General features: G+C 49.1%; 2 protein-coding genes across 5 annotated transcripts; one reads left to right on the top strand and one right to left on the bottom strand.

Moving 5' to 3' along the window:
- Positions 1-1297: 1297 nt before the first annotated feature.
- bbs2 (Bardet-Biedl syndrome 2) lies at positions 1298-11741 on the bottom strand. 4 transcript variants are annotated; one of them, XM_036544061.1, is made up of 18 exons: positions 11708-11741; positions 9895-10023; positions 8990-9217; positions 8455-8580; positions 8254-8316; positions 8086-8163; positions 7869-7973; positions 7660-7746; positions 6944-7079; positions 6058-6197; positions 5651-5780; positions 5372-5543; positions 5020-5149; positions 4268-4387; positions 3876-4013; positions 2983-3095; positions 1952-2100; positions 1298-1457 (listed from the first exon to the last, which is right to left on the bottom strand). In XM_036544061.1, exons 2-18 carry the CDS (start codon positions 10009-10011, stop codon positions 1351-1353), a joined length of 2139 nt encoding a protein of 712 aa, XP_036399954.1. In that variant the 5' UTR covers positions 10012-10023; positions 11708-11741; the 3' UTR covers positions 1298-1350. The 4 variants fall into 4 exon arrangements, with proteins under 4 accessions (XP_036399954.1, XP_036399953.1, XP_036399956.1 ...); XM_036544060.1 differs by lacking the exon at positions 11708-11741 and adding an exon at positions 11457-11550; XM_036544063.1 differs by lacking the exon at positions 11708-11741 and adding an exon at positions 11346-11378.
- A 1565-nt stretch (positions 11742-13306) lies between these two features.
- Positions 13307-14182, top strand: mt2 (metallothionein 2). The gene is made up of 3 exons (XM_036543656.1): positions 13307-13404; positions 13558-13623; positions 13943-14182. The coding sequence occupies exons 1-3, from the start codon at positions 13380-13382 to the stop codon at positions 14032-14034; spliced, it is 183 nt and encodes a 60-aa protein (XP_036399549.1). The 5' UTR covers positions 13307-13379; the 3' UTR covers positions 14035-14182.
- Positions 14183-14296: the final 114 nt, after the last annotated feature.

Genomic DNA, 14296 nt, shown 5'->3' with positions numbered 1-14296 from the left:
GTTTAAACGTTAGCGTTACTCTAGAGAAGCCAACAGTTCATCTCAATCCAATCGCCTCGAAACTTCTGATGTGGAAGAGCGTATTAAACAACGATTAAACTAAACGGCAGTCAAATTACCGTGAAGGAACTGCCAGCTGGTCGACCGAAACGCCTGGTTTTAGTCCCAAAATTTGAACCACGCCAAAGTCTAGTGCGCAGCTGCTCAAAACCACATAAACTGATCGCATACAGTCAGTTAATAATTATTACAGGCATCATCGTCCATACTACCCTCAACACACGCATCGCATACATGCTGCGAATCGTGGCAACCCCGTCCCACTTACCACGCAAAGAACGCCTCAGCAGCGCAACGGCGGGGCTCCTCTGCCAAACGCCAACATCTGCTTTCTATCTCAAACTGCACGATCTCAGACAGGCAGAGCTGCCCCAACAACTGGCTTTTAGGTTTGCTCCAGAGGTAAAATAACAAATAAGAAGGCAGGAATACCTGGCATTTTTGGCGACAGCTCCCCGCAGTCGTGCAGCGCAGAGCGGCTCTGGCAGCGCTTACCTTCTTATAAGATGTATTTTTTCCGCTGTTCACGTGATTCTCCGGGGAGTCGAATCCAGCCGCGAGCCAGATGCCAGCGCAGCAACCGGAGAAGCTCGCGCCTGGAGGAGCGGCACTGAAGACCTGAATATTGATGAGTATGGCTTCCAGCTGCACGACTTTGTACTTTCAAAGCTATGATTGATGCCCTGGCAGCGCTGTACCATATGTTCCCTGTTCTGCATCCTTTTACTACCATTTAAAATTGAGCTCATCCTGTTAAAAAGCCTTTGACCGTATATACAGTATGTACAGTGCGTGCCACTCCACTGTCTGACGTAACTCCATCAATCCCTCCGAACAGAAATGCAAAACAGACCAAGTTTACACGGTATTGTTTTAATTTAACTTTTAAATTCATATTTACACGGAATACAGTGTCCAAGTCCATAGCCCCATTACAAGCTAGAAAAACACCATGATACACCTATCACACTCCAGGGCTTTTAAGTAAACAATGAAAATATTTTCTTTGGCTACAAAAACACATTTGCAGTTTTTGACAATTTCTCTCAGTCACACCTCTAATATGTCACCTCTGTCACAATAACCTGGGGGGAGGGGGGGGCGTGGTCCAAAGAAAGGCGTGTGTTGTCTGAAGGCGTTTCATTTGCAATGGAAGTGCTGCAGGCATTTCTGTCACGTCTGAAGGAATGTTTGGTTTTTCTGTCCTCTCAGCCCCCCCCCCCCAACCCCGCCACAGTGATGCACCCCTCGTGGGGGGGCTGAAGTTTGGCTGCCCGATGGGGGTCCCCCTCAGGAGGATGCGGTGCCTGCCCTCATGACCTTGAAAAGGGCGTTGATATTGTTGCTCCTTATGGCGTCTCGGCATGCAGTGATCACCTGGTTCTTGGGCTTCCCGACTGCGAGACCGAGAGAAAGAGAGAGAGTCCATCATCTGTGTGCTGCCGCACGTTTCAAAAACACACACACACACACACACTGTATGTACAGCTGTGACACTGCAGCTCGGTGGTAACGGGCTGCGTGTTTCTAGAGTATAAAAGTGGAGAAACATTTGAACCTTAGGCCTCATCTTTATAAAGTGTGAACTTTCTTTATTAATATGTGCATTGAAACTCTTTTAATCTGTGCATCTATGGTTTTAACCCTTCTGTTGAAATAAGAGTGTACCCCGCTTCTCTATAGGCATGTTTCCTGTTCCAATCTGCTCCAGTTCTTCAGCAAGAGTTTAGTGGCGTGACTGCAAACACAGACACTGACTGCTGGGTCTGCTGTTCGTGTGTATATTTAACACAGGTTCCTGTTATATTATTTTATTTTAACTCATCTTCTGTTTCTGCAGATTCTCAGAATCACATCTGCACCGGTATGTCACGGGTTCGAGGCCCCTCACCTCGCAGCCTGCCTGCCCGCTGGATGGCCTGGTTGACGGACTTGAGGCAGGTGAGCAGGGCATTGTGGTTGTTGGAGCGGATCTTGTATTCATTTATCAGGTCCCTGTTGAGGTCGTACAGCTCGATGTACCGCTTCTTCATGGTCATCCTGCCCATGCAATACAACACAGTATGCAGTTATTGGAGATACAGGCAGTTCACCTCAGCACAGTTACAGATGTGTGGTAAAACTGATTCAAAAATATATTTGCTTTGCTTGTTATAAAACACCTTTAATGATAAAACAAATACCAGGTACGAGTCGGGGTCTGTGGGTCATATTGCAGTGGGCTTCAGAATGTTTCCGCTAAATGCTAGTGGAGGGTTGGGATTTACGGGGCAGGGATTTGAGGTCATTAATATGAGGATGCAGTTACAACATTTTAGTCACAAAGGTGCCTAAAATTCTGCCACACACTGTGGTAACTAACTAACTTAACCTGTACCCTCAAAACTGTTTGATTGTTAATTGTTTTATTTTCAATTGCTTAAATGTAAATGGATCCTTGACTTTCCATTTTCTAACTTCACCATATCTGACCTTTTTTTCAATTAGCTGAATTCAGTCTGTTAATTGTCCAACTGAAATCAGCTGTTTGTAGTAGTAAGTCATCTGTTTAACTGTAGCAGAGAAGCCATTGGTTAACAACCCACACCGGTCTGCCTAAATGAAGGCCTATTAAACCCAGTTGTGACGAAAGAGCAAGGCAAGCGGTTTGAGGTGATTTTTGGCTGGTCATGTTTGATTTTGAAATAAATTATTTGTTTTTGTAAATGTTTCTCAGTTGATTTTTGTTTTGTGAGAAATGTAGGCTCGTTGTGTGGTGTAGTGGTAATGAACAAGGTACTCAACCCACAGTTACCCCGGTAAATATCCAGCTGTATAAATGGGTAAAACTGTAATCTATGTAGGTCACTCTGAATAAGAGTGTCTGCTAAATTACAATAATATAATGTAATGTAATGTAATGCTCTTCTGGAGATCACTCACATGTCCCCCATCAGCCTGGCGTCCTCCGCCTGCACCAGCATGTTGCGGATGTGGTTGGAGTGGTCCGCCATGGCCGCCGTCAGCTTCTGATGTACCGAGTGGAACTCGTCCACCTGCAGGGTGACATGGGGCACGGTGGCGTTACATCACACGGGGCGCTCGGCCTGCAGACGGAGACACGCGTCTGCCGGGAGAGCGCCTCCTGCAGGCCGCTGCGCACGTCATGCCTGGCAGATGCTGGTGGAAAAACATTTTTTCCCATGATTTGTTCTGCCGTCTCCATAAATAACCGGAGATGCGTTCAGCGGCGATGACCGTTTCTGTGAGTGACACAGAGCTCTGCTTCACCGAGCGTCTGGGACGTTACGAAAGAGAGGGCCACACGCACAGCGAGACACTTTCTGCTGACATGAATGACAGTTTCTTTCCTCCAGTTGCTCTGGAGACCTCTGGAGTCTTCGGGAGCTCGCTGAACTGGAGAGAGTCCAGCTGCGCTTGCGGTCAGGGAGTGTCTGCACCACAGTAAACTGCATGTGTGGATCTGCAGGCCACAGGGGAGGTGTGTGAATATGGGGTGTGTCTTTCTGTGTGTGTGTGTGTGTGTGTGTGTGTGCGCGCGCGCGCATCTGTGTGTGTGTGTGTGCGTGTGTGTGTGTGTGTGTGTGTGTGCGCGCGTCCGTGTCTGTGTGTGTGTGTGTGTGTGAATACAGGGTGTGCGAGTGTGGGAGTTGGACAGGCTATGGTTTAAGACATCCATCTTGGGGATTCACTGAACTCAATGACCAGTAGTGTCTGAACAGCTGAACAGTGTTTTTTTTATTTTGCAGTTTTTTCCATTTTTGCTGCTCATGTGAGCCATGGTCAAACGCAGCGAATCCAGGGGTGTGCCTCACCTCGGTCAGGGTCACCCGCACCTCCTCGAAGTAGCCCGGGAAGTCAGCCTCTACCTGCAGGTCCTCGATGGCCAGGAAGGAGGCCAGGGACTGCACCAGGTCTCCTGCCAGGTCGATATCATCTGTCCTTATGGTGATCTGATCAGAGCACAGGGAGCAGTGGAAAGACCTGCGTTATTGACCCAAGTGCTGTAAGAACACCCTGCATCCATGTTCTGCATACACCCCTCCACACACACACACACACACACACACACACACACACACACACACACACACACACACACACACATACACACACACACACACACACACACACATACACACACACACACACACACACACACACACACACACACACCTCGCTGTACATACACACACACAGGCTATACCTGCCCACTGGAGCTCATGTTGATGCTCAGTAGCGCCCCCTGGCGCAATGAGGTGAAACACACATCTGGAGTGTCCGTGCCCTCGGGCAACAGGAAGTTCTGATTCAGCCACATGACCACCTGGGAACACACAGGTAATCACACGTGTGTCTGCGCACACAGGGGAGAGCCCTGTGACACAGCACTGCTGCCTGCATGCAGCAGTATAGTGTGAGTGTGAGTGTGTGTGTAACGTGTTGTGAGTGTGAATACGTGTGCGTGCATGCAGTGAGTCGTGTGTGTAGTGTCTCGTGTATGTGCGTGCATGCAGTGAGTCGTGTGTGTGTGTGTATGCGTGTGTGTGCGTGCAGTGTCGTGTGTGTGTGTGTGAGAGTGTGCACGTGCGTGCAGTGAGTCGTGTGTGTGTGTGTGTGTGTATGGGTGTGTGTGTGTGTGTGTGTGTGTGTGTGTGTGTGCGCGTGTGTGTGTGTGTGTGTGTGTGCGCATGTGTGTGTGTGTGTGTGTGTGTGCGCATGTGTGTGTGTGTGTGTGTGTGTGTGTGTGTGTATGGGTGTGTGTGTGTGTGTGTGTGTGTGTGTGTGTGCGCGTGTGTGTGTGTGTGTGCGCATGTGTGTGTGTGTGTGTGTGTGTGCGCTTGTGTGTGTGTGTGTGTGTGTGTGTGTGTGTGTGTGCATGCAGTGAGTCGTGTGTGTGTGTGTGTGTGTGTGCATGCAGTGAGTCGTGTGTGTGTGCGTGTGTGTGTGTCTCCTCACTCTCTGCGGCCGGTCGTTGATGCTGAACGTGACCCCCCCCGCGGGCTGGGCGGTGCTGGGGTCGGTGTTCAGGTCGTACATGGCGAAGCGCGGCAGCTGCCGGGTGATCTCAAACACGTGGAACTGGGTGCTGCGAGGAGGAGGAGGAGGAGGAGGAAGGATCGCTATTAATGATCTTCATTGCCTTGTAAAGGTGACAGGCCATCAGGGAAGCTTTTTCATAACCCTCAAAATGGTATGGTTTGATGCTCTGACAATCCTAAAAACTCTCCTGTCTCTGGACCCTCTCTGTGTCCTCTCTAATGCTTGTCCTGACAGGTGCCTCCAGGGGGCAGCGTGGAGGAGGCTGTACCTGTTCTTCCCGCCCACGAAGGCTTTGATGTGCAGGTCGACAGGGATGTCCTTGGGCGGGATTATGGGAACTCGGACGCACCCCGACAGGTTCTGGGCGCTGGGGTGCACCACATGGCTCTCGCCCTCAAAGATGCCCTCTGCGAAAATCAGCACCGCTCGGATGATGGTCTCTGTGAGGGGCGTGAAGGGGGCGGAGTCAGCAAGGTGACGGACAGCCCCACAGCTGTGAGATGTTATTTTCACCCTTACTGTTTGTGCCCTGCAGGGGGCGCTTTACCGTTGGGGGTGGAGATGCTGAGCTGGATGTGGGCTCTCTGGCTCTCAGTCGCTGCTTTCACAGACAGGGCGGTCTGGAGCTGAGTGTTGGCTGGGATCACCCCCTCTGTGACTGCACCTCCAGTGCTGGCCTGAAGGGCAAGAAACAGTCAGTGTGTGTGTGAGTCTACAGTTACATACATTATGGTTGTATATATATATATATGTGTTACAACTTGGCATTCTGCCTAGTTTGTACGTGCATGTGTGTGTGATTACGTGTATATGCTGTGATACCTTGGCGTTCTCCTCGTAGTGTGAGTGTATGGTGTATGGTGTGTGTGTGTGTGTGTGCGCGTGTGTGTGCGTGTGCGTGTGCGTGTGTGTGTGTGTGTGTGTGTGTGTTTGCGTATATTTCGGTTGTGGTACCTTGGCGTTCTCCTCATAGTTGCGCAGTTCCAGCATCAGGTTCTGTCTGCGCTGACTCAGCTCCCTGATCAGGTCCTGCTCCACACTGGAGTCCATCAGGTTCCCCTTCATCTCCTTACTGGCCGGGAGGTACCCCCGCACTGAGGGAGACAGCCATTACACTCACACACACCCCCGCACTGAGGGAGACAGCCATTACACTCACACACACCCCCGCACTGAGGGAGACAGCCATTACACTCACACACACCCCCGCACTGAGGGAGACAGCCATTACACTCACACACACCCCCGCACTGAGGGAGACAGCCATTACACTCACACACACCCCCGCACTAAGGGAGACAGCCATTACACTCACACACACCCCCGCACTGAGGGAGACAGCCATTACACTCACACACACCCCCGCACTGAGGGAGACAGCCATTACACTCACACACACCCCCGCACTGAGGGAGACAGCCATTACACTCACACACACCCCCGCACTGAGGGAGACAGCCATTACACTCACACACACCCCCGCACTGAGGGAGACAGCCATTACACTCACACACACCCCCGCACTGAGGGAGACAGCCATTACACTCACACACACCCCCGCACTGAGGGAGACAGCCATTACACTCACACACACCCCCGCACTGAGGGAGACAGCCATTACACTCACACACACCCCCGCACTGAGGGAGACAGCCATTACACGCACCCCCGCACTGAGGGAGACAGCCATTACACTCACACACACCCCCGCACTGAGGGAGACAGCCATTACACTCACACACACCCCCGCACTGAGGGAGACAGCCATTACACGCACATCACGCTCTGTGCAGGTATGGAGTGTACAGCAGGTGAGGACAGGTGCCAGGTATGTCTTTACCTTCTCCCTCCACAGAGGCACAGATGAGCTGGACCTGGCCGTCCATGCGGTAGTCCCCCTCCACCACCCCCGCCACCGAGGACGAGAAGTTGTCCTTGAAGATGACCTCGCCCGTGCGGTCGCTGCGTGCATCAATCTGCACAGGAAATGAGGTCAGCCCTGTGACTGAGCTTCAGAGCAGGAGGTGGGAGAGCGCACTCCGCACTTCAGAGCAGGAGGTGGGAGAGCGCACTCCGCTCTTCAGAGCAGGAGGTGGGAGAGCGCACTCCGCACTTCAGAGCAGGAGGTGGGAAACCGCACTCCACACTTCAGAGCAGGAGGTGGGAGAGCGCACTCCGCACTTCAGAGCAGGAGGTGGGAGAGCGCACTCCGCACTTCAGAGCAGGAGGTGGGAGAGCGCACTCCGCACTTCAGAGCAGGAGGTGGGAGAGCGCACTCCGCACTGACCAACCAGAGAGCATCACACAGCTGCCCCCACTATACATCACTACACAAATATACACACCAGATTCAGAATTAAAAATACTTTATATTTACAGCACTATTATTTTCTGTTTAATTTGCACATTACTCTGTATTATTACATATTTTACGCAACCCCCCCATTTGCACATAAGCCCTCAGTATTAGTACAGTGAAGTCACCACTTTCTCATGGGGATCTCAGGAGTGCAGCCTTGGTGAACACTTAGGCCTGAGCGAGTCTCGGTACGGTACCTTCCCGTTGGACCAGCCCGTGATGAGCTCCACCACTCCGTCGGCGTTCAGGTCGAAGGCATGGATGCTCATCGCATGGTTCTTCGACTGCAGGAGAGGGACAGACAGCCGGCGTTAGCGGCACAGCCAGGAGGGCCGACACTGCAGCGGTGCCTCACACAGGGCTGGCATCCGCAGCCAATCAGAAAAGCTCCTGCGGTGAACGCTACCTTGATTCGCCAGTAGCGCGCGGTGCGGTCGTACACTCCGACGGTGCCGTTGGCCAGAGCATAGCCAAATCTACTGCCGTGCATGCGGCAGAGGGAGGTGACCGTCTGGGAGACAGAGGAGCGGTCGGTGCAACATTAGGGGTCAGCTGAGAGGGCTGCTTCCAGGATTTAACTGGCTGAGGCAAACAGTAAGTCAAAAACTCAAAAGATGCAGTACCTCATTCTCAGCCATCTCCGACACAAGTTCATCCTCTTTAAAAACGCGAATGTCAAAGTCCTCTGACCCGACGAGGAGCTGCAAGGACAGGTTTATTGATGTAGCACTTTTTCCAGAAGCTTTGCTCTTAATTGTTAGTTCTGTGCACAGGACCAGATCCAGACAAACCTCATTTTTTCCATCACCAGTGAAGTCACAGAGCTCCAAAGACCGCACGTTGTCCCCGGTAACCTTTCAAAACAAGCACACACAAAACTTCACCGGAACGTTCTCACAATGTTGCTGTGACATGTCTGTAGTGTTGCATGTTGCGTTATGGATACATTAGGTGTCATATCAGAGGTGATCGCAGAACGTTATGGCACTTACTGTCCAGAACAGGTCGTTTCCCTCGTAATCGAACCCTTGCAGGGCGCAGTTTCCACCGATGATGGCAAGAGGGGAGGGGATGTCTCCCAGCTTCCCCAAAACGATGGCGTTGGCCCCGTCTGTCACCTACAGAGGTCCAGGAAAAGCAGCAGGACGGAGAGTCAGTTTACACCCAGAGCAGCGCTACGCCTTCCCAGCACAATAATGCTTTTCACCTGCTGTGGAGCACTAACAAAGGGGTTGCCAGTGTGTCCTGAAAGATGATTTGCTGAACTATCTGCAATTACCCCCCCCCCCCCCCTTTAATCACTCCCTCCTGTCCTCCTGCTGGGCTCCTTCCCACTCCTGGATACTCCGGTGTAATTGTGCCCCCCTGTAGCCCTGTCCCACCGCTTCCAGCTCTTCCTGCTCTTGGCAACAGATCAGCTTTACTCTCTCCAGCTCCAACTCCAGCCGTTTCCTTTACATTTCTGATTCCCTGGCAAAGCTGCTAACAGCCACACAGAGCTGGCCTCTCCAGTGGCGTGGCACTCACCTCTCTGTAGAAGATGTCGGCGTTGTCGTGCACATCGTAGGCCAGCAGGTTGGTCTGGGAGCCGACGAGCAGCGAGTGTCCGGTGGTGCTGGGCCCCAGCGATCCGGCCGTCAAGCAGCTGACCGCCTGGTTGATGTTGAGCAGAGAGATGTCCGAGTCCTGCGTGCTCTGGCTCAGGCGATGGGCCACCTGCCGCTGGCCACGCCTGTGCGGGTTATGGATGAACACCTGGACAAGCACATCACACAATATTACAATGGATACAGCTGGAGCAACAGTTTGCCTCATTCAGCCAGCCTTCATTTAACTGAGATACACTATGCATCAGACAAGAGAACATACACTCAGCTCACAACACGATACATTTGAGGAAATGGAGTGAAGCTCCAGCTTCCCCTGCATATACGTTATCTCATTTCAAAGCATTTCAACATTTAGTGTCAGGTCTGACACAGGGGCTGGCAAGTGAAGCAAGGCTACAGAGTGGTGAGATATAAAGGGAGAAAGTGGTTTACAAAGCTGAAACTGAGACACAAAAGTTTCCCAAAATGTATTTGTTGAAAGATACAGTATGGGCTGCTGTTGCAGGGCTGTCTCAGCACTGAAAACAAGCTGGCAGGGAGGAGGGAGGGACAGGTACGGGCCATCAGTAAAACACATCGTAAGCAAAAGCAGCACCTCTGCCACAGGCAGCAACAGTAATCGGCAACAGCGGACTCTGAGACACTGTGACGAGTTTGCCCTGGCAATTACTGCTTTCTTATTTACTGTCCACTCTGGTATGATACAGAAAAAGAGGCAAATTTTGTACATAAATTCACATGGTAGCTCTAAATTCTCTGTATGCGGAGGGTAAGTGTGCTGGGGTGTTGGCACAAGACCCCCCCCCCCCATCGTGCTGTTACCTTCCCTGCCTGTGTGGCAGCCGTGAGGCACGGGTGCACCCCATCAAACTTGCCAACGGTCACCATGCGCGGGTTGATTTTGTGGTTCAGTTTGAGGGTGAAGATTGGCACCAGCATGGTGGCAGGAACCTGAGGAGGAGAGGACAGAGAGGTGAGGCTCTAGAGAGACATCTCTCTCCCAGGGCCGGGTTAATAATGTCATACATTGCCCTGACTCATCCAATATTTACATCTTATTTTCTCTGTAGAACATTTTGTACAACAGAGGTGTTCAGCCTCTTCTGAAAGTCCCAAATCCACACACTGGGAGACAGCAAGAGCTCACTGTTTTAAATGCCACTGTAGTTTCTATACAGATGAAACATGAAACATGTTCCTTTTAGCACATAACAGGCAACTCTGTGCACATTACACTACGGAGTCACCCTGTAATGATATTTGTTAATGATTTTAGTACATTTGCATTCAGTCATTTTGCAGAAGTTTGTATCCACGGTAACAAGGTACACTGGTGATATTTCGATTTGCATAACTACGTTTTGTTGTCGTTTTTCTTTAATTGATGATTCTTTTACTCCAGCTCGCTGTTGGATATCTCTTTAGTCACTCTATGGTTATTCCTTGTTGCTTAAATGAGTTGAGCGCCCTCTCGTGCTTCAAAATCGAAACGCAACAATGAATGATAAAGTTACACTGGTCATTACGAGGGAAAACTTATAAACATGTCTTATTTCAGATGATCGATATTAACACATTTTGGTGGCTGCGTACACATTTTGACGTACAACCATGCCGAATTACAACAGTGTAATCTGATGTTCGAGAGCCATAGAGGGGAGGCATATTCGCGTTTTCCTTTACAGTTATGGCTAACACACAAGGGAACAAGTTATCTACGACACGTTTAACGTTTGGACATTAAGGTTACTTGTAGTAGCTAATGTTATTTAGTTAAGTGGCAACAAAACAGCAGCCTGATGTCTGGGCAGCTGGCTCATGTAGCTAGCTAGCTCTGCCTGATTTAAAATACTTCGTAGGCAAGCCAGGGCTGAACATCGCTGACAGTCGGCACGTCGTTTTGTTCGTCGGAATAGTTGCGTTTTACTGCAGACAGAAGGGGCTTTGCTCGCACACGGTGATGCACCGCTCAATCTACTGCAAGCGATAAGCCAATAAACAGCTTTATCCCGTGCTCGAGCCTCCGTTACCTAGCAACGCACGGTCGCGTGTCAAAACCTTTTATCTAATCCCTGTTGTCTGCTCTCCTTTTTCATCGATGACTGTTATAACAATATCACGGTTTACGAAAATATCATTAATAACCTCTCAGTGGCTTATTTCAATTCTATGTTGGCCTTTGATTTCCGATGGCGTCCTGGCTACATCTCCAGCATAATATTTAAGAACATCACCGGAGAGAGGAAGTTGTCCGCTGCCTCGAGTCTTCCCACCTGATCCCCGCTTGATTCCTCGATTGCTCTGAATTATGCCTCCTGCCTCCATAACATGCATCTTCATTGCAATCTAGAATAGGTACATTGCGCGTCAGATCGTGGTCTTACCGGGTTCCCTGATTGCAAACGAAAGTTTCTCTTAGGTATTTGCACTTAGGGTGGTGAGCCGCCTGCGGTCGCCTTCGCCTGCAGTGACGTCACATGCCAGGGGAAGCCGTCATGTCAGACAGGAACGGGTTTCCCGAAATGCGCTGATCAAAAGTCAACTTCCGCCGCGCCTCCATTATTATACGCCACTCACTCACACGTTACTTTTACATTTCACTAAAATCTCCGCTTTGAGCGATCAGTTTACTTACCCAGATACCATCGACAGAGAAACTCGAACGACTGCATTTGGCAATCAGTTTTTACTGTTAAAACAGCGCCTCTAGAGTTTTGAAAAGAAAGTTGATACTGAGGTGGGCAGAAACCTTTTAAACGGAGGACTTTATTTCATTTTTAATATTCCAGAAGTTTATTGAAAATGAGTCGTCTGTTAAATTGTTTTACTTATGATTTCCACGTTTCCCGCGTTGGAATAAAAAAACGTTTGTTGTGCCAAATCGTAAAATGTTGAAGATAACTGGTTTTGTTTCCAACTGGTGTTTTTCATTGAGGGGGGAGTGCAAATCATCATCATCATCATCATCATCTTCATCACATAAATGTCGAATTACTGTCATTCTCGAGTACCTAAAGCACCACATTGGAAAACTTCAGCTGCAGATATGGAAAATAAAAATTTAAATAGCAGGTTTTTAAAATATTCTTGGCAACACTGTCATATAAATATGTGTTTATGTAGGTTTGTGGGGATTACAGGTAGTTCTATGGATTACTTACTAATCGTCATAATGACTGTGCATTTTTCTTTTACGTATTTAGATAATTACTCATAACAGCCACCCGTGAGGCTGCAGAGTCATGAGAAGACACCGCCTGTCATAACGGACTGCTGGAGGTGATGTGGAAAAGTACCCGAGTTTCGGGCAGCCCGCACGCCGAGCGCAAACTCTGTGCGGGCCAATGTTTGAGCTCCAGCTTGTACCGGGCGCAGAAGCGGTTACGTGCGCCACACGCCTCCTGTGGTCAGCCGTGTCAAATCAGCGCAACAATAAATGTTTACGGAGTTGCGGAGAGTGTCGTGTGCAGAGGTTCACACAACTTGGTGCCAGAAACTATGTGGAAATTAATTTCGCTGGATAAACAATACATATTAAATTAGCAACTACTCCTTTATATGAAATTTTAGTGGTAAGGTTTTTTTTTTTATTTTAAAAGCACTATGTCAAGAAGTTCTGTTTGTTTACCCATTCGCTAAATGCGTATAGGTCATAGCCTGTTCATTGAGTTGTAATGATAAATGCTAATAATTTTAGGAAAAACTATTAGGCCTACTGTTTTATGGGCGATTGTATTAGGGCTATAACTGACCATATCTATCAATAAACGTGGAGTTTGACAAATATATACATAACCAAATTAAAGTGTTTCATATTGACTGAAATAGCATCATGATCATCTCAGTTAAAAAACAACGACACACGTGATGAATTGATTCACAGTTTGTCCCTGGCTGAGATTAATTACGTAAAGATGTCCATGAATACATTTTCTTTAGTATTCGATTCACTGAGCCGTGTGAAATGGTGAGTGACGGATGGAAAACACAGTTATATAAGTTTATCAACAATAACCAGCTTCCGCACGGATGGTCAATATCTCTTTGTATTGTGGGAAATAGTTTGCACACTGTTGTTGCCGGCGTGATTGGGAAAGCCGTGTGCAGGCTTGCTTCCTCTTTGTGTGTGTGTGTGCGTGCGTGTGTGCGTGTGTGTGTGTGTGTGTGCACGCGGGGCGGGGGGGGTGTTTTTGCACTCGGGACTGACTGAGCCCCAGACGCTATAAAACCGACGCTCCGACACACGTTTGGCAGACACGCTCACAACATTCCTGTTGCGATACAAGGGAAAGAAGGGAAGAGAAAACATGGATCCTTGCGCCTGTGCTAAGAGTAAGTCCACAGCTGTGATCTTGTCATTTCTGTGTCCACTGTTACGGTTTGTTTTATCTGATGGTGAATTCCAGTGATCGGAGACAGAATTCTTGGTGAGCGCTTGATGTTTTTCCCCACCACAATAGAATGCTAAATTTTGTCTTTTTCTAGCTGGGTCTTGCAACTGCGGAGCGAGCTGCAAGTGCACTGACTGCAAATGCACGACGTGTAAGAAAAGTAAGTGGACGCCATTTATTCTCGGGCTGTTTTTAATGTGTACAATTTCATCGCGACTTTTTGGGGAGTGGCAACAAAACGTTTTGCTGTACTTATTCACCTTGACAATCAGAAGTTCCCGTCTCAAATCCAGGGGCTTTCAGGTGGCAGGTGGTCTTTCGTAATTGCTGCAGCGTTTAAATTTGTAAAAGCAACCTGTTTAAATTAAAACAGGCCCCGTAATTGCATGTAGAAAAGGGTGGCGCTCTGTAGACTTCACGGAGGCTGGTTGATGGAAGACGAGACGTTTAAATTCGTGTTTTTGTCCCTGACACTGCAGGCTGCTGTTCGTGCTGTCCGTCTGGATGCAGCAAGTGCGCCTCCGGCTGCATCTGCAAGGGCAAGACCTGCGACACGAGCTGCTGTCAGTGATGGAGCCTGACGATGTTCTTCACCTGAAGTCCATTCCATGTTGATTATGGCGTTGATTTTTCGCTTCATGTGTTGTAATGTAAAACTGTCTTGTATGTTAACCTTGGAAAAAAATGAAATAAACTTTGCTTATACATTGGAACTGCAATTGGACTCGAGCTTTTCTACTGAAAACAAATCCCTCATATCGTTCACTGTTGTAGCCTACTTCTTTGCCACACAGATCAAGAGGCATGAATTAGATGTTGCAAATTGCAAAACC

Source organism: Megalops cyprinoides, chromosome 13, assembly GCF_013368585.1.
Source record: "Megalops cyprinoides isolate fMegCyp1 chromosome 13, fMegCyp1.pri, whole genome shotgun sequence".
Classification (NCBI taxonomy): Eukaryota; Metazoa; Chordata; class Actinopteri; order Elopiformes; family Megalopidae; genus Megalops; species Megalops cyprinoides.
This window is presented reverse-complemented; position numbering and strand designations above follow the sequence as displayed.

Excerpts from the sequence above, each read along its gene's own strand:
- bbs2 (XM_036544061.1), bottom strand. The coding sequence starts at position 10,011 with ATGCTGGTGCCAATCTTCACCCTCAAACTGAACCACAAAATCAACCCG. Across the intron at positions 8,317-8,454 it reads GAAACGACCTGTTCTGGACA|GTTACCGGGGACAACGTGCG; the intron begins GTAAGTGCCATA and ends TTGTTTTGAAAG. Across the intron at positions 4,014-4,267 it reads ACATGAGCTCCAGTGGGCAG|ATCACCATAAGGACAGATGA; the intron begins GTATAGCCTGTG and ends TGCTCTGATCAG.
- mt2 (XM_036543656.1), top strand. The coding sequence starts at position 13,380 with ATGGATCCTTGCGCCTGTGCTAAGA. Across the intron at positions 13,405-13,557 it reads TCCTTGCGCCTGTGCTAAGA|CTGGGTCTTGCAACTGCGGA; the intron begins GTAAGTCCACAG and ends GTCTTTTTCTAG. Across the intron at positions 13,624-13,942 it reads ATGCACGACGTGTAAGAAAA|GCTGCTGTTCGTGCTGTCCG; the intron begins GTAAGTGGACGC and ends CTGACACTGCAG.